We start from the raw sequence: 20,246 nt of genomic DNA on the forward strand, positions 1-20,246 counted from the left end.
ATGGTAGTGGTCAGAACTCTCTGATCTCAATTTTATGTGCACCTAGAATGAAGAATATTAAGGAGAATTCATCTGAAAGAACTCGAGTTACTACACTTTTAGTCAATGATTTTTTACAGCAGATAAGGCAGGAGATCTGTTGTCTCRTTTTATTCCAGGAAAAATTACAGATAGCTTTTAAGGCTTAAAGAAGAGGGAGATAAATAGCGTGCTTACCTTTGAAAAATCATAGGCATTATTAGCAGAAGACATTATGTATGGCAAGTTTTTTGTTTATTTGGTTCTAGTTTCTTATTTCTGAATGTGGAAAAAAGCAGCTGCTATTATCTAATATCTTACATTTCCAAAGACACTTACTTTCTAACRAGGCTGTCAATCAAAATATAATCACAATATATGTATTTTTCTTTGAGTATCCGCTAGAAATGAGATTATCACCAAATAAAGAAAAGAGACAATATGCACACCTTTGTAAACAATGTAGAACTCAGTGCTGAACATGTATATATTACAGCAGGATATGACAGAAGTTCTCTGAATCTAGTATTTACACCTACGTTTTCTATTGTGGGTTTAAACAATCAAAGTTCCCACTTCTGGGGTTAAAAGAATCCTCCAGTAGGCTTGTGACATTCAGCCTTCCCCATTACATGAGTAAACCGATGAAGCCTCAAAGGAAATATGAATCATATTCCCCTATGCCTCCTCTGTGCTCCTTTCTCCACTGCCTGGAGAATGTCAGGGGCACTCCTAACTGCTCAGGCTCTAGCAGAGGCTTTGAAATTTTGTCAGTAGAGCGGTAAGGACAAGAGCACACAATGAAAATTAATTGACTTATTCCTAGAAATTGATTTTGTGTGCAGGTCACACATCAGAACAATTAGCCTAACTATAAGCATTTAACAAAATCGATGAGTAAACTGGATGGAATAATCCAGGCAACTGATCTGAAGACAAGGCCAAATGCCTTCACTCAACCCTCCTGGTCTTTAATTAGTTTGTATCTTCTCTTTTCTCATTTACCTGGAGCTGGAACAGTTGTTAGCTTGCAATTTTACATGTTGTCACTACTGCTATCATTATCCCRTAAGTAGAGATGCAAAGGAGATGATACAGTAGAGCTAACTTCATAGGTGCACATGCACTTGCTCACACTTKTCTAGCTGCAGCCCAGTGTTAGCCTTTGTGCACAGAGCATGTGTGCCGAAAAAGAGGCCACAGAGTTTTAAAATGAATGAGTGCTTTTTAATATATCTTGGACAAGCAGTGGTGTAAGGAACAGTAAATTATGAGCAGTAAAATTTGAACCATACAAACTATAGGATTTTTTACCAGGAATAARCTATATTGACATCCTTGGAAAAAAAATCTGATAGAAAGGATGTGCTCCAAACAGTAGTGTCACCAGTATAGCYTGGTGCTGCCTACTCTTACTGGGAGGTTTGAGGAAAGCACAGAAGACTGCTGGTACAGAAGCAATCAAGGGAAAGCCATGGACAGCATCTGTATCAGCGAGGCTGGGCTGCTGGTTGAGCCAGGGAGGGCCACTGCAGCACAGCAAGGTGAGACACAAGATGATTTCCAGAGGTTTCCTCCAGCTCAAGAGGTTATGTGATTTCTATAATAGAAAGTAGCCTTGGAGGAAACTGCAAGTTATAACTTTTAATTTAGCTCTGGAGTYTCCCTAGGCTCAGCTTCACAGGACAAAAAAATCAGGCCTGTTGTCTTCAAAGCAATAGTGCTGTGCAAGTCATGCTATACAGTGTACTTTCTACTTTCCACAGTGGCCAGTTTGCTCTTCCTGTTTTTCTGGGTTGTTTTTGTCTAAAAAATGATATTGAAAGATTCATTTTGCTGTGAGAACACAAGTACACTAGTAATTYGAGTTTGGCTGGGCTGGGTGGCCGTTTCTGTTGCACTGCTTCATGTCACATCTGATTACACCCTGGAAATAAAGAAGTGCACTAAAATAAATGCATTTCAAATGCTTTCAGATCTGAAAGACTGGSTTCTGTTTTTCTGTTGAATTTAATACGTGAATAAAGCTTTGGGCCATTTATTTTGCCTTCTGATTTGCTTAGGTCTGGTTCGCTACTAATCAGTGAMACATTGTTCTTGTGCAGACACTATTCAGAAGCTTCTAATTTTAGCTTTGCTTTAAATTAATCTTTACTTCCTGTTTTTCTGTGGTACTGTACACCTCTGGGCACAAGTCCAGTCAGTTTCTTAAGAGGAAAGTAAAGTGAATCTTTGTGAAGTATGTATTTGTGATTAATGTGTTGCATATTACAAGAGAATATATGGACCCTCCTACCAATCACTTGAAAATTACTCTCAATTAAAAACAAAAACTGTGACCATGCTCTACTAAGTTATGATATGATCTAATGARGCTCTAGTTAGGGTGGCTAGGGCCCCTTTGCTCCTCAGCTTCAAAGCAGCTGCAGGAGCTGCCCTTGATCCCAGAAAAAAACCAGCAACCCACAACGGTAAACCTGACAGGGAGAAATTTGAAGGGAGTAGTGTTTCTGTTAAAGTGAGAAACAGTGGTATTCACATTACTTTATATCTGGGAAGCTGATTCTGACGTTGCTAATACCACATTAACGTTAAGAAGAGAAGAGAATGGAGGAATAAGTGATTTGATCTTCTAAAATAATAAAAGAAAAAGAAAACTAGCGGTTGTGGCTGGCRGGAGGTATACTGTATTGCAGCTCAGTATGTATCTCCTACTGTTTTTTACAAACTATAAAACCCATCTTGAATCAATGTTGTTTTAAAGCATGCTTAATATTAGATATCTTTCTTGACTTTCCTTCAGACTCACGGATTCACTGGAATCTGAGATAGGAGAAGATCAGTTCGATCAGCTAGTCTGTGTCTGCCAACAGACACAGTGTTTCCTAATATGTAGGAAGAGCTTTGCCCAATGTTMAAAAGAGGTATTGACTCAGCCTCTGAAGTCCTCAGGATCTCTTGCCTGTACACTGACAAGTGTAGACTGGTACTTAAATATTTACAGGTCTAGATCAATGGATCAAAAAGAGATTATATGTGATGCATTCTGTTTGCCATCTCTATGCCAGATAGGAATACAGATCTCCAGAGAGGTTAGGMTAATGCATGTTATCAATTTCATCCTTGTTTTCCCCCCAGTCTAAAGACCATGATGAATGTTTGGGGTATTTAAATGGTGTTGCRTATTTAACATATAATGACACTAGATTCCTCTTAAATTCTTTACGTTCAGTGTTCATATATTCAATGATTAATATGAAAGTTACATTATTTTGAACTCTGAACCAGCATTTTCCATTGAAGATGCCCAGAATTAGGCTCCTGTAGTCCATGCTCTGAGACCTAGATAAWTTGGCCTGATTTTTAAGTGTAATTCCCATGGAATTCAACAGCAACTAGAGAAGTTCATGTATTAATCAAGTCAACTAATTAGGTGCCTGAGTATATATTCAAGTTCATATTTTAAGTATCTAAAGTGTTTAATGCTCTGAAAGCTTTAGCACAATTACTGAGTTCTGTCTCTTTCTTTCAGATAAAGTCTCAAACTTCATATGAAAAGCATGACACTTGAAATTTAATCAGTCCTATTTCCTGTGCTTTTCGTTTTGCCAGTCATTGTGTGTTACARTAGGATGTCTGTAAGGGTATCTGACTCAACAACTGCTTTTATTAATTGTGAAAAAAATCATGATTAAACGTAGGCAGAAAACATCAAAAATCTGCAAATATTTAAGTTTGTAAATTAATTTTATTTTAGCTGTATTCATTCCCGTCTCTTTTAAGAATAGCAGCAACTCATTATCTGCTAGACTTGTTCCAAATAACAGACCTGTGAAGAACAGTAGTTCTAAATACGTCTTTAATGGAGTATGTGAATAAGACAGAGAGGTTACAGTTACCTAAGGGAGATAGGAAAATGAAAGGGTTTTTTTTTATACACACATGTATATGTATGTATATGGTTTCTCCATAGATGTCCAGGCCATGTTGTACACAGGCTCTACCAAATCCTGACCTTGGAGACAGTGGGTCAGTATTCCTTCAGTATTGAAGGAATAAGTTAGCTGAGAAATTTGTAAAGAAAGCAAGAAAAGCAGACATATTCCAGTTTCCTGGGATGCTAACAGATCATGTTAAAATGATGTTGGAGGTGCTGAGGCCAGGGGCTTTTGCAGAACCCTGTAGAGACTGGAAAAGAGGCTCAGAGATAGTTTATCACTGAACTGAGAAGGATAAAAGTAGCTACAGTATGTGTTGAAAGAGTAACTAATTAAGTTCCCAATGTCACATTCCCAAGAAAAGGGCATGAAGAGAAGAGAAGAATTGAAGAAAAGAAAAAGAAATTGTGGTCAGAGAATAACTTGGGGCTGGGAGATTGTGATATTGCTTCAGTGTGTGGCTTGTGCTGGATTAGATATAACATAAGCCCTCCTTTCCATTATCTTCCAAATTTTCCATTAAAATAACTGCACTATTTTATATATTCTTGAAATATGAAGGTTGAGTTTGACCATTCAAATGGCTTTTTCAGTGCTAAATTTGAGTAAGCTTGTTAAATAATRTGGATTTCAAATACTATACCTAGATTTGAAATCAGGGTTTTTACTGGTTACATGTACAAATCATTCAATCAAGGAGTGGAAAAAAAAATMATCTGGCATATGTTACTCCTTTTTAGAAGATGAAATAGTCGTTTCTAATTAAAACAGAAACAGAGGAATAATGACCTGCTGCAGAAGTTAAATAATAATTTCAAATAAATAATAGAACATGTTGTGATCCTTTTAGAGGCAGTTTAAAAACAGTCCAGCTTTAAGAAAAACAAATTAATCATAATTATTATTTGTCAAGCTCTCATAATAGTTGTTTAAAGCTCACAATAATTATTGTCTGTGTTTACAAAAAACACTGGAATCACTTCATTTTATCTTCCATGTTGCCTGTTTCTAGAGTAAACATATCATTTAGTATTATTAACAAATAAGATCTTAATTTCCTAACTACTTGAACGGAAGTATAATTTTTGAAGACTAAGCTGTTGCCAGCTCAATGGATTACCCAAGTTCAGAATCACAAGTGGAGTGTTATCGCTTTCTACTTTTAAGACTCAAATATGACCATGAATTATGGTTGGGTATTTGATCTTAGGTAGTGGAAAGCCACTGCCATTTTGAGMCAGATTCCTAGTCAGTTCTAGCAATCTTCCAATAGGTAATCATAGCATTTTATTTGGGCATGAATTTCCGTATGCTAGTGGGGCCAAATAYAATTTTTTCTGATCATCAAGTAGGTTAAATATCTTTACAGCTTACTCTGTTTGTGATAGATTAATGCCAAGCATCTTCATTAGAATGTGCATAACAATGAAAGTTCATAATTTTACATGTATTGCAGCAGCTGCATGTGAAAGTCTCAATCTGGTTCATGAATATAACCATTAAAAAGGTGGCACGTAAATACAAACTGAAGTTTCTTTTCAGCCATTTGAATTGATGCTGGAAAAGGTGAACTGTGGTTACCTGGAAGTCCAAAATACACAGACTGATTTATTCCAAATAGGGACAATTATTTTTTTCAGCTGTTTTCCAGTCTATTAACTGTTAAGTACGAGGATTAAGAAAATAGCCAAAATAGGTAATTGGAACCTTAAAACTCAACTTTCTTGTTAGTTTTTCTGGTWGTGTTCTGCTAACAGTATTTCTCGTGTTGATCATATTGCAAGAGCACATACAGGTATCACAGATTTTAGGGGAGATTTTTTTTTCCCCTACAGTGAGTTATACCCTGTATTTCCATCAGTTTATTTTCATTAAAAAACAGTCTTCACTGCAGAGCTATTTCATCAGGATCATTCTACTAAAGACTAGGAACAAAGAGAAGCAATGCTSCAATTTCCTGCCAAGCCTTTAACAGCTTACAGCACTGCATCTGTATAGCACATCAGAAGAGGTTTGAAACATCAGTTTGTGGATGTAATTAGAGTAGAAAGAGTCACAACTCATCTTCATAAGACCATAGACACTAAGTTTTTAATTAGGTGAAATTTTTTATAAAGTCAACACAGTTTTAGTCCAAAAGAAAGAAACATACAGGCTTTTGGGCATACTGTCATCCTCTACAGAAGCTTTGTTAGGTTGRTGAGCTACTGTCAAGCCATCTGCTACAAGTAGATCTTTCCAGACCCTTATTTAACACCAAAGGAGTTCTGTAACTATTGCAATGTGCCATTTGCATCACCTTATAGAGACAGTTCTCTGCTTGTTGTCTAATTTCCGTGTTYTTTTTTCCTTTTATCATAAACACATTTGGTGGGCAGCCATATTCTTGCAACTTTTCAGTTCTGTTACTAGTTTCTTTATGATCCTTCTGACAGGAATTATAGGCATGTGGGAACAATCTGTGTAGCTCGTGCACAAACCCTTAATGGTACTGAGCTGCCTGTAGCCAAGGACAGCTCTGTGAAGAAGGAAGAGCACACTCACCTGGGGTCGCTGGTGYGCCTACAGCTGTGCTGTTAGCATGGTCCTTGGTACTATGTTATATTTCCTCTCTGAGTCCTTTCTTTTACCASTAGTCAACAGAGACAGAGCAGGAGAAGCAGATTTATGGAGACAAGGAATTTACAGAGAAGTTCACCATCACAGATCTGTTTTACATCCCCCCTGCCTCCCACTGCAGTGACGCAGGGCTGGCAAAGTCAGGCCACCAGCTGCTGGAAAGGGCTCCAGCCTCTCCCAAAGCCAGAGGGCAGCTGCAGCACTGCACCTCAGCTGGGAGTCTTCGTAAATATGTCTTATCTCATCCAAATACCCTCTGCCTGCTAGCCCCAGCACAGTCACATACAGACATCRGACATGCTCGCTCTTCCTCTCCCCTTGATGCTGCAGGCTACTGCTGGTCAAGAGACACTCTCACTCCCCACCTGGCTCCTCTTGGGTTAGCAGGAGGGAGCAGTAAGAGGAAAGCTATCTGTGCTCTGTAGAGCACAGGCACATTTGAACACAGCCTTGCCATCTGGCACAGTGTGAGTTATGTGCATTGTCACTTGGCATTTACAGTTTAAATCTGCATTTCTGGGATTTAGGCAGTTGTGTGTAAATGTTCATGGAAAGATGCAGAAGGGGCAGAGAGGTGCAGTGAGCTTCAGGCTCTGGTAGCTGTTAAGCAAAGTTTGCAGACTGGGAAAGGCAGGAGCAGTTGGGAAGATACCTGGTTCCTTTTGTTTTGTTCCGAGGTCACCTGGTGCAGCAGCTGGACCTGCAACCTTCCACTGGCTGAGGGTTGGTGGTGCTGCTCAGCTTTCCTTCCCCTGCACAGTGTATAGTGACACTGARACTCTCTGTGCATCTGATTAATGCGTGAGTCAGCAGCTTGTGCAGTCATTCCTCCTCATAATTTTTCAGCTTCACTGTGGCACCGTTGTATTTGTGTGTGCCAGCCTCATTCCAGAGCCTGTGACACTAAGCTCTTAAAGCCCTAATGTGCTTACATAACGTGATATGGAGAACCAAGTCAGTAAATTTAATTAAAATGTTTCCCATCACTTCTGACACACAGGGAGAGACGAAAGGAAGGATACTTCTCTTTGAACAGTGAAGAAAAATGTGACGTCCTCAAAGAACCAGGCAAGRAAGTTGAAGACAGCGATGGCGCATAGTACATATAAAAAGGAGACTGATCTTGTAAAATTTAGGTATTAGACATCTAAAGTGAAGGAGAACCTGTGCTTCTTGATGGCTGAATTCATATTTTGGTTTTGTTTAGCTGTTTTTCTGTTAAAGATATTCAGGTGAAAATAAGTTAAAAAAATCCTAAATTCAGACAGCCTTATTTCAGGAATAGAGTCAATAGTTATTTATCTAACTTCGCTAGTGAAAATGATATCCCTTTGCATACAAATGCTACTGCAATCATCGCCTTGTTAATGCTCTGGATATAGAACTCTGGAGAAAATACTTTTTGAGGCACTTCTGCTGAATGACAAGTTTTTGAACTGCTTTCACTTTTTTTCTGTCCTTTAATACAAAACTGGAAGTACACCAATCCCAATTAGAAGGCAGCATTCACAAAATCTAACAAAATAGTATTATCTGGGAGACCCATAGATCTCCCTGTGCTCAGAAAGAAAATAGCAGGGTATTTCAACTGGTAACTGTAATTGTATCCTTGCTTTTCAGGGAAAAATACATCAAATACAATTGCATGAATAGAAACTCTTTGCTTGGGGAAATAAAAACTATTTGAAGAATGGAAGTGAAACCTTTCTGATTTAATGACATCCTGAAAATGAAGTCTGCAACCCTCTGAATTCCTATTTATTGCTTCATGAGTACTGTAAGATTTCAAATATTTATCAGAGTGTTTTCAAATCTAGTATAGGACCTACAGATTGTAAGATATTCACTCCTTTGTGTTGTCCCAGTGAAAGTCCTCCTTTCTGTAGGCTTGCCAAAAGGCAGAGCAACTTGCTATCCTATAGAGAGAGTTACATTATTTTGTATAGATAGATGACATGATGCTCAGGAAGCAGTGAAAGAAAGATCTTTGTTCTTAAATAGTACACCCTTCCTCACTCTTATCTGACAAGTAGTGGTGTTTCATCCAGTCAAACAAATAGTTCACATACAATAGGAACTGAGTTACTGGTTTTATCTTGTGTCTTTTYGATAGCTCTCCTACCATCCTCTCTAACTGTCAGAACGCTCTCATCTCTCTCAGTGTATTTAGCTGTTTCTTGCACCTACTTCCCTACTTAAAGGCAACGACCTCAAAGTAGGAAGTGAAGAGGTAGCCATTACATATAATGATCTGCTTTTGTTAGAAAAACAGTGAAAGATCTAGTTATTGTSGGGCAGAAACCATATTAGAAACAAGAATTGACCACAATGGTATTATTTGTTGTAGTCTGAATGATTTTTATGGTCTGTGACTAGTTTTTCAGCCTCTCATTCTTGTATGAAAAATACAAACTGTTTTCAGTTCATTTTGAAATAAAGCCTCTTTTTTCTTAACCTCTTTTGGCTTGATAAAAAAAAAATGAATTCTTCACAAATTATTTGCTGTCTCACTAACTTGCACATAGAAACACCAAGATCATTGATCTTGTACATGAAGTCAGTAGCTCTAATTCACAGTTCCTTGTTCTAATCTCTAGGAGGCATTCCCCAGGCCCTCCTTCATATGCAGTCAGCTACAGCTAGAATTCTCTGAATAATAGGCAGTTCTGAAAATACAACTTAAGAAATTCTGGTAGCTGTATGTGAAATTCTGGTAGCTGTGGTAGTTTTCRTACAAAAATAAATGCCTTTTATTATGCTGACCTTTTACTCCTGTTTATTTTGACTATATTTGAACATAATGAGCTCAGTGGAGTCAACAGAATACCTCTCTATACCATCACAAGAYGAAAATTTCATTCAGCTTTCATTGTCGTACAAGATGATGAATAGATGTACTTCTTTTAAAAAAGATGGTACATAGAGAACGGTCCACTTAGTGTGCAGATTGTGAACATGCTGTCTCTACACTAATTACATTTAAAGACTTTATAATCTATGGAATTCATTTTGCAAYGCCTTACAGTGAAATTTGTAAAATAACTACTTTTTTATCTTTGTTTTTAGAAAATGTAAGGGATGTTATAATAGAACACAAGAATGAAAGAACTGATAATATTTATAAAATATATAAACTGATAAWGCCAACTGAGTTTAAATAAAAGAAGAATTGTGAAAAAATTATTTAAGAGAATTTTGGGGCACCTGGGTTATTCACAGAATTAACTATTAAACCAAAAAAAAGAAAAAAAAATTCTTAGAATTAATGTCAGAACAAAAATGTATAATTGATTACATCTTCTCCCCTAGTTGTCCAAAGATGAAACTCTAATTAAATAGTTAAGCATCCAAATAAAAGTGACCTGATTTTTTCCAGGAAGTCAAATACACATAAATAGTACTAAAATAAAGAAAGCTAAGYCTGCTCATCATCTTTCATGTGTCGTTTAGATGTCAAAGTAATCACTAGGTCTTGCCTTTAGGGGCCCAGATTTGAAATGACTGATCAGTTCAGCATGTTGGCCTTCYTCCCTGCTCCCCGCAAGATCCTTTGGTTGCCACAAGATAATACAAACGTGTTGTGCCCCAGGTTTGTCAGGTCTTCTCTGATGGCACTGTGAGGTATTTTACTTCTATTATTTTCCAAGGATGTGTTGAGTCGCTAGCATATCTCTACAGAGCCAGATGGGCATGTTAGCTCAAAGTGGTTGGTTACAGCAGCGTACATTGGTACTGGAGGAGARTATGAGAAATCTGCCTCCAAAACCTCTCCAGTTTGCTGCAAGCCTGGATACTGGCACGTGCTCTGCCCCAGGTGTGTTGTGGAGGAACATTCTTTACTCTTCTTTGAGTGCTAATTTGGTGCTAATTTGTTATATATGCAGCCCAGTGAGGGGAGATTACYTTCTTTTTCCATCTTTCCAGGGAGATTTAGCCCTTACTTTGCTTCCAAAATGCTTTCTTTGCTTAAATGAGCACTCATATGGACCATACACTATCACCATACAACTGGGAAGAAAACTGAATGCTGATATGGACCACTCACAAAACATTTCAATCCTAAGGAAGACTGACACACAAAAAAGGGCATTGTATATGCCATTTCTACCTTTAGAGGCCCTTTGGACCTCTGTCAGGACTGCTAGAAAAGATAAAAGCTGCTAATTTGACCAAGGCAACCAAATCTCTTTCAATATGACAGTGAATATTCAGCAGTTTTGCTCTGTGACAAACTATAACTATCTGGTGATTCYAGAGCAAGCATTATCATTTATAACAATTTTTCCAGCAGATTTTGGCTTTTTGTTCTGATCAAGAGTCATTTGTGAACAGACTGTGTTCTTTATCAGATGTGTGTGTTTGTTCAGAATTTACCAACTGGTTAGGTATTGATCAGAGTGCCAAACCAAAATGTTTTGCTGTTCTTTCCTTCCCATATTCCTTCCTGCCCTAACCCCTCTGAGGACCGCAAGCAAATAATCCTTTGTGATTAAACTCTTATCAAATGTTAAAATAGACTTTTCTTATCTTTACCTTATGTGTTATAGTGTAGCTCACTTCTATCCGTAATTTTAATGGTGCAGTTTCTTCTTAATTGCAGTTTGTCAAGTCAAATTTGCCCAAGTATCCACTCTGCTCTCCAGAACACAGGTAGCTTCATACCTACTTCATCAGGCTCAATTCATGGTTGCTTTACATTCAGTTCCTTGTAAGTATCTAATTGAAGATGATATTGTTTAGATTAGAGGCATATTATGGTCAAAACAAAGAGTCACACTGAGTTTCATGAAATTTTGATCTGATCTATCTTCTTCCTCCCTCTGGCTAGGTATTACTTTTAGCAGCTAGAAACATCTTTTGGTTGGGCACAGCAAGGGTATTTTTTGTTTTTTTCTAGTAATCTATGCGTGTATGTACCATCCCCTCCTTTTCATCTCTAAGATGGAGCTGATGGAAACTGTGGAGGATGAATGTGRAGGAGTGCAGAGGGATGGACTCTGGGGGGCAGAGAGAAGCACTTCACTTGTAAGAGAGAAGCACACAATACATTTATTATCATACTATGGTGATTTAACAAAGYCCAATTGCAAATAAGACAGTGACTTAATGAGGCAAGGTTCACTTGATAGTTTACTGCATGGAGGGGGACAGGGTCAGACAAGAGTGTTAAGGAGGCTCTTTTGCTGAGTCACGAGGCTAAGGATGGATCTCTCCAAAACCCCCCGTCAGAGGAGTAGGGGCGCACCTGGATCTGATCTCAGCCTCAAACCTGGTCAACGGTCTATGTCTAAGGATTACGTGCGCAGTTAATAGGGAGACCCTCCCAGTGAGTTACGAGGTTCAGACTGGACCCCCTTACTTTCTAAACCCCTCCGCTCAAGAGGAGATTCTGCGGTGCAGCCTGCTGTTGCGCAGGAGAGCTCCACGGGCCCTCAGCTGCCCCCCCCTCCAATTGCGGGGTAAGGTGGTTGACTCATAGTCATATTTACACATTAGTTGAAGTTTTAGTTGATGCATGCTCCATTAGCCCCTGTCCAGATGTTGATGTCCTCTCTATGACAGCGTGGGAGAAGAGGGGGAAAAATATGGGAAGACGGTGAAGAGAGCACATAAGAGTGGGGAGAAAGGGGGAAGCACACCATCACAGAAACAGAGAATAAAACCAAAACTATGATAAGAAGAAGGGGAAAAAAAAGGAAAACCGTTAAAAAGAAACAGGAACATTTGCATTACGTCCAATAAAAAAATAAGTAAGGATGAAATTTAGGACAGCTGAATTCTTCAAGGTCACTAAAAGAGATAACAGCCTAATTTAAAATTTCATTTAATCCAATATTCATATAGCTTACAATTTTTGTTTGTTTGGTGAACATTGAAGTCCCTAAAAAATAAGAAAACTAACAAAATATTTTTCTATTTTTATTGCTAATTCACCAAAGTGTTCAGATTAGCCTCTGTAGCTCAATGATTTTTTTTCCAAGGAATGAGAGGGAGAGAAAAAAAGTAAAGATATCTGGCAATCCAGAGTTCTACTTTGCTCTTTTTTTGTTACATTTAAAAGGCATATTGAGGAAAAACTAACCACTTTACACAGAAGCCGCATAAAAAACAACATAGAATTGTTGCATTTGTTAAAAAGCTATTCTATGAAAACTGAAGTGAACACAGATTGTCTCTGTTTTATCTCCAGCCAAACATAATTGCATGATCTCTATTGTTTAAAAAAACATAATTTGTTACTGGATTGTCATAAGTGGGTTTTAAAAGCACTAATACATGAAGTATATCAATAATTTATAATGGTGAAAATGAAGTAAAATAGATTTTGTCAGCATGAACTTAAGTTTAGGTAAGCCACRCGACTTCTCTGGAGGATGTACTGGGAAATATCTTATTTATACATAAGGAAAATCATATTACCGATCTGTGAGTTATTTATTACCATAACGAGGCTTCATATATTACTTTCAAATAGAGTACAATTATTTCTATAAGTGAAACAAGGCAATCACCTTTCCAGTGTGGAGCTGTGTGCCTCAAAATAAGCCAGCTGTTTACTCCTAACTAGTCAAGAACAAATCCTCCCACAGTCAAATATTTATTTTCTTTGGTGGCACGTATATTATACTTAAATATGAGCAACCAAATCCATACTTTTTTGAGTTAATATATAGCTGAGGAAAATGGCCTCTTYTTAAAACATTGGYAAATTCTGTCACRTTTAGGCTTCTGTCTCTGGCAGCCRTATGAATGTTTGCCTCAGGAAAAGCATATGGATGCTATCATTACCTCCTGCAAGTGTCAGCCATGCTGAAATGTTTACTTTCTTTGTTTTTGTTAATTAATTAAGAAATTAAAGAGGTATCTGAGACAAATTTGCAGGAAGAAAACAGTCGATGTTGAGTGCTGTGGCTTACTAGTCATTTAGTGACCTCTTCAGCTAGTTGCTTCCTAGAGGTTTCATAACAAAGAGAGAACTGCTGTGCCGAGCTCAGGAGCTTTCCACCTTTCTTTAAAATAGGGATAGAGAACACATCCATTTTCTGCCTACAAGAAAGCAGAATCGGTGATAAATTCATAGTGCGTTAATCCCAAGAGACTAATCAGCAGACAAAACACACCTAGAGATAATATATTTAGACCCTAGATTAACACCTTGGTGCAACTAACTAGTCCACGTGTACTCTATGCAGTACATTGYATGTGCCCTGACGTACACTGGGTTTCCTAGGTGTTTGTCAATCCGTGCACATGTTCTGTCAGGCTACATACAGCATTTCAATTCTCACTGTGTTTCTGACCRTGGGTCTGAATGGTGTCGGTTTTGTGTGATCCGCACGGGAGCTATGAATCTTCTACTGTAAGGAAAGTGGTAGGTATGTTRTCCCTGGGAAACATTTCTCTGGCTGCTGCTTGCTTGGTGGTAGTGGTGGTGGCAAAAGTACAGCAGGGTGAAGAGCACACAAACTAATTGAGTCAGATTATGCGATTTTCACAATGCTTKTTTCTTCACCACCATAACTGTTTGCTATGCTCAAATTATCTGGAAAATAGCTGCTGAAGCAGGACTTCCTTGCCCAGTTGCCAGCTAATTGCCTGCACCAGAGAGACCCAGAAAGAAATGAAAACTTCTCTGTCTTATTTTTTTTTTTTTCCTAATGAACCTCTGGATGACATTTCTGAGTTGTAGGGTAAGCAAGCTGAGAATAATTCCCAAATCAGAGTATTTTCCAAGGATAAATTTAAGGATCATCTTCATTGTCTGATTTGAAAACCATACCATATCTGCATTAGGATAAAGAGCTGTTTTTTCAACTCAAAAGTTGGAGTGAACTTATAGATTTTCACCTTTTCTTCATATTAAAATGACAGCTACCTTCCCCAACCTAGATTTAAGAAGTGTCAGTTAACACCTAGTCTCTCACACATCCTACTTTCTAGCGCAGACAAGGTGTTACTTAGACAAAGTAACAGAGACTGGATGGCAAACGCCTGTTAAGCACTGAGTGATGTGGGAGGTCTGCGGATAAAAGCATATTGCAGCTTTGAGCATATTGAGATAGAATGACTCAGGGGAATGGAAAGAAAATAGAGAGGTTTCTTAATTCCAGCTTGCCCAGGAGTCGTGTTGTTCAGGTCCTCTGTGACTAGGGGTCGGTGCTGACAGTGTTCAGCAGCTCGTGACGGAAAAGGGGGAATAGCCCAGTCCCCGTGGGGGYCTGACTTGAAATGCAACCGCAGATGGTACCCTTTGGCTATGCCTGAATGTCAGATCAGAGTCAAAACCTACCTCTGGGGACAGCTTTCACTGCCACCTTGTTCTGTTCAACAACCAGGGACTTCGATGCGTGTTAACAGAGAATCTTTTAAGCTGCAGTTATATAAAGATCTTTTAGTGTTATGCCCTTCATTTAACTTTCTGTAGCAATCCCAAATTGGCATATATGCTATTACTTTTAGCTAGAATGATCAGTTCTGATAACCCGAGAGGTCGCACCGATTTTGATTGTTTGCCTATTAACACTGAGAGGGAAATTGTTATCTTGGTCCTCATAAATCTGAGATTTCAAAAATATTTTTGAAATATGACAAAAAGTCAAATTTCATGTTAAATTACCTTTGAAAAACTGTTCTAGCTGAAATGTTTCATTCCAATATTAAGATGTTTAGTTCTTCTTAACATAAATAACATTGTGAAATCACAAACAAAAATTCCCCAGAGAACAAATTGAAGTTGGTAATTTGTTGAAACTGGTGCTTTCTTATGAGCCAGTTCAATAAATTAAAGATTTCTGATAAAAAATGTGTTTTAATTGAAATTCCTTGTTAGTACCTTCTATATAATTCTTAAACATTGTAAGAGAAATAAGAAAAAAAAATTTAATTGCTCACTGCTGCTTTGTAGTTTCATGTTATTATTTCATCTTCGTTTATAACACTTTTTTTCTCTCTACTGTAGGCAACGAGAGCCTAGAAGAAAACTATGTGCAGGACAGCAAAATGGGATTTGTCATTAATGCTATATATGCCATGGCTCATGGCCTCCAAAATATGCATCATTCCCTTTGCCCTGGACATGTTGGGCTGTGTGATGCTATGAAGCCAATTGATGGCAGCAAACTCTTGGAATTCCTCCTCAAGTCCTCATTCATTGGTGTTTCTGGAGAAGAAGTTTGGTTTGATGAAAAGGGAGATGCCCCTGGAAGGTAAAGAGACATTTCATCCCCACTATTTAATCCAGCTGTTGAGAAGGGAGGGAGGGACATTGCTGCATTTGGTGATGGAGATTTCYTTGGCTGTTTTGCTGAAGCATGCAGCATGCATACTGCGAGACAGAAACCAAGCTATCCTTGTTAGTCATACTACTAGGCAGGAATAGCACTGTAACACATAATGTATAGATAGCTACAGCTTGTATTGGAACTGGAGTTACAATGCAGCCTGAAACATCTCTAGTATTTCTGGAGGGACTTTGTATCCTGCAATTTTGGTRTATGAGCTGCCACTGGGGCTCAGTACCAGGGCTTTAGTATGCACAAAACTTAATACAAGTACTTGAAATTTAATGAAGCATTTGCTTGCTAAGTTTTTGAAGGTAGGGCTGCAGAGTGCATCCTTTTCCACCTGTATCTTGGCTGCTCCAAGCACCCCTGGGACTTAGCACAGCATCCCTGCCAGAGACTATTTAGTTCTGCTTGCTGAGCTGCTGTGTGCACTTCTTCACTTATTTCACTCCAGATGAGCCCAGCTGTGCCAGAGTTTAAAGACAGGTCTGAGTAGAGCTGGACAAGTAATTTAATTTGCCAGAAGGTACTATATTTTGTTCATTTGGGATCCAGTAAAATTCAAACTTTGGGAACTGCTCCTGTCCCTTCTTCTCTGGTAGACACAATATGAACCCAAGAAATGGAGAGATAGCAACTTTGTGGACTCACACATCACCTTTGTTTCTCTTATGGGAGCCAGGTGACAAAAATCTTTTTCTCTTCATTTAGTATTGTGGGCTTTGTCCAATTGTTTTAAGTGAGCCACTCCATAAACAGATTTCTTTTGAGGGTTTGCTTTTAATAAATGTAATTCAGCTGATGAAGTACACAATCCTTTATTAATTGATCCTTACTCTGGAGTTACTTCATTTAAATTAGTTTTTCTACTGAGTTATAAAAGCAATATCAAAGACTCTCTCACTCCATCTTTGGGCATATTGAATAAATGCATCTGAGTGCCAACACCGCACAAAGAGAGTGCTCTGGAATAAACAAGAATCTCCAGTCTAGCATATGTCTTCAAAAAATGTTTCTATTGCTAACCCTTGTTATAAAATTGACTAACTTTTGCACCATTTGCTATATGCATTGCTTGTTACATTTGATCAGTATGTACATTTAAACAACTTCTCACATTGAAATAGTATGGAAAAGCTGGTCATTTTGGTCTTGTTTCTCATTGAGTGCTGCTTGCTTTGTATTTGTATATATACAGCTTAAATAGAACTACAAAATTACTGCTTAGTGTAGCTGTAAGTTTATTCTATACAATTTCTCTCTGTAAAAGCATTACACCAGCTTTGTGTATGGTGCACTGTCTGCCCATTAGTTATTTAGCTTGATATATTGGTGTATTTTTTCAGTTTTAGCAGAAATCTTGTTTATTATCCTGTTGTCTGAGAGCATTTGTGCAACTCTTGATTAGTACAAAGCCCAGAATATGAATGAACAGTTCCTAAATTCAAAAAATACATCAGGATATTTCTCAGAGTAGATTAGGGCAATAGATCTTATTTCTTCCATCGTTTTGGTCTATAGCAAGGTTCATTTCTCCTGCTTCCCTGGCCTATTTAGAATTCGATGGATAATTTTAGGTAGAGTTTCTTCTGTTTCTCTTTCACATTTTCATTAATGGAGTCAGCAAGTTTGGACAAGAAAGTTCATTTAATCTTTTGTGATCCATACCTTAATCCTTATGTCAATCTGTGGCATTTATGACATGGGCACATCAGTGAACAGTGGCGTATGCATCGGTAACAAAACATCAGGTGTACAGCTCGTCAGATCTTCGGAGACCAGCAGTAATTTATGTCCAGGCAAAACTATAGTTAGAGGTATATGATGCCAGAGTTGTACCAATGTTTTCACAGCCCCTCACAGAAGCCCACTTTGTGGATAGGTGAATGTATAGTACTGCTATATCAATCCCAAAAGGGTTTTTATACCTTAATGAAACAAAAAGCTAAACATTGTATGCAACACTGAAATAAAGCAAGGAGTATCTAATCTAGAATTGTCTAATTTGCCATCTTCTCTATCTTACTGCAAAAATATCACACAAATATGTAAACTTTCTCAATATTATATTGCCATACTGTCTAAACAGAACAAATTGCAAGAYGGACTAAAACAATGTTCCTACTTAGAAGTCAGAAAACTTTCACATATTTTATTTTCAAAATCTTTGAAGTTCTTTGAGCAAGAGAATTTTGTAAGTTCCTAGTTACACTCCAAAGAGCTAGAGCAGGTGGAGATGCCAGTAGTTATGTTTGCCTGATGTTCATATCATTCCCTGTCTTGAATTCCTTATAGCTTTGTCAAACTTTAATCACCTGTTTAGATATATTTTTTTTTCTATTACAAATTTAATTCATGGTTTCAAAGCTTTATCAAAATAAGATTAAAACATGAGGCAGTTTTTCCAGGATTGATTTCTTCTGTTAGAATCTTAAAAAGAATTTTTACTCAAAAATGTAAAGCAGAACTTTGTTAGAAGGGCATAAATACAGTCACTTAACTGTCTGCACTGCCTCCAGCACAAATGATCCGGATTTGGCTTTCAAGAATCAACAGCTCTATGTGCTCACTGTAGCGTAATTAAAAACAATCTAGTAAAATTCCTGAACTTTTAACTTTCATTGAGTACAGCCCATTTGCTTTCTCCACAGTAATTATATCACTCAAATTCCTAGAAATGGCTAGAGAGGGAGGCAACAGTCCACCCCAAATCCTTCTTTCATTCTATGAAAGGTGCATCCATGTATTTTAGATCCATGTGTTTTTGGACAGAGCATTTCAAACTGTTGTCTATTTTTGGGTAACTGCCTGCTTTTAGCGTGAGGCAAGCATGAAGAACCTTACCCCTCCCAGACAAACAGTTTTTGTGGGCTTCTAATCATAAAGATTTGATGTGACAACGGCCAGGTGAACTCTGAACCCCTACACAGGACTTCTGTGCTGAGTAATGCTGGTGTTCACAGGGTAACAGGAACTAGAGACCATTTGACCCTAACTAGACTTGGAGGTAGACCCATAAAACAGAGGCTARTTGAAAAGCTTCAGTAACTGTTCTGGCTGCAAATATGGCCATTCTATCAACTCCAAAGCTTTGAGGAAGTTATCAAMTGCATAACTCAAAGGCTTAAAATATATATGGTATGTAAAGGAAAGTATGGCAAATATACCTGGTTATTTTGGAGTTAGGCTCCATCTAACATGCTCTAGGTGACCCTGCTGAGCAGGAGGGTTGGACTAGATGATCTCCAGAGGTCCCTTCCCACCTGACTGAGTCTATGATAGGTGGCAGATTTGGCCGGCTGTGTCCCAGGGTTATTCAGCACTGCTGTTTGCCATTCTGCCTTTTAGCACAGGAAACCTTACTACCGGCACTGATATTATGTTGAGTTCACAGCTATGGAAAAAGGTAAAATCAGCTGTTCAGACTAATCATCATTTACCTCAGAGTAAGACTGTGCCTGTGACCAGCTGGCTCATGGTGTGGCTCACCTCACAAGGAACTTGTTCACATGACCCCATCTATATGGTCATGGCATTTCCTAATACACATGAAAGCTTCTTCTCATACTAAAACTGGGGTTTAGGTTATTTATGTGCAGAATATTTTCGCTGGTTCTGTAAGTGCTGCTATATGTGTGTAACATCCAGTTGCCTCCGTGATTCTCATTTTCTTAGTGCTTCACCATCCTTTTCAAACTTGCTTCTTCTGAGATGACCATTTTTTTGGCTTGGACACAGCCGTTGAAAACTGTTAAAGTTGTACACGTGTGAGATAGGGAAGGGGGTGAGATATTCCTGCAGCAGCCTGTAACTCTTCCTTACTCAAGGTAGAAATTTTTCATTAAGGAAAAGAAGGGGAAGGCGAAGAACCTAGGCACATTTCCATACCCCAGGTGCATTTGCTAGGTCACATTTTTTTTCACTTAAAATTCAAGCTGCATCTCAAAGCTGCATGCACTGTACTACAAATTGCCATATGCAAGGCTGTTTAAGAACTTTTAGTCTGCATACTTCATTTGTTGATAGATAACTGACAGAGAAGGGAACAATATTATAAGAAAACATAAGAATGGCTTTCAACTTTAAATCRTATCTCTTCATTAATTCCATTCTATGCCTTGTAAAAAGTTTTTGCAAAAATTAAAACAATCTGTGCAGGCTGAAAAATTCCATTAGAGAACATGAGCTTTTAGTAATCTTTTATTCTCCTTCCTGAATTCATTTTCCAGCTCAGAGAAACTGATTGCGTATCAGTCTAACTCAAGGTCACACTGAAAACCAAGTAGATTCTGCTTGCTAGCAAGAGACATGTACATTCCTGCTCAATTTTACTCCTGTCTGTTGGATCTGCATTACAAAGTATCCTGCAGTTATTGGTTCTTGTTAT

At 38.1% G+C, this 20,246-nt stretch overlaps 1 protein-coding gene across 1 annotated transcript in view; it reads left to right on the top strand.

The window, feature by feature from the left end:
• The window catches only part of GRM1 (glutamate metabotropic receptor 1), a 188,216-nt gene that overhangs the window by 129,364 nt on the left and 38,606 nt on the right, over nucleotides 1-20,246 (top strand). The window contains exon 4 of the mRNA XM_085310446.1: nucleotides 15,535-15,781. Coding sequence (XP_085166572.1) covers nucleotides 15,535-15,781 — 247 coding nt within the window. The remainder of the gene's footprint in view (nucleotides 1-15,534; nucleotides 15,782-20,246) is intronic.

Source organism: Rhea americana, unplaced genomic scaffold (assembly GCF_003343005.1).
Source record: "Rhea americana isolate MKP2758 unplaced genomic scaffold, rheAme1 scaffold_108, whole genome shotgun sequence".
NCBI classification, from domain to species: Eukaryota; Metazoa; Chordata; class Aves; order Rheiformes; family Rheidae; genus Rhea; species Rhea americana.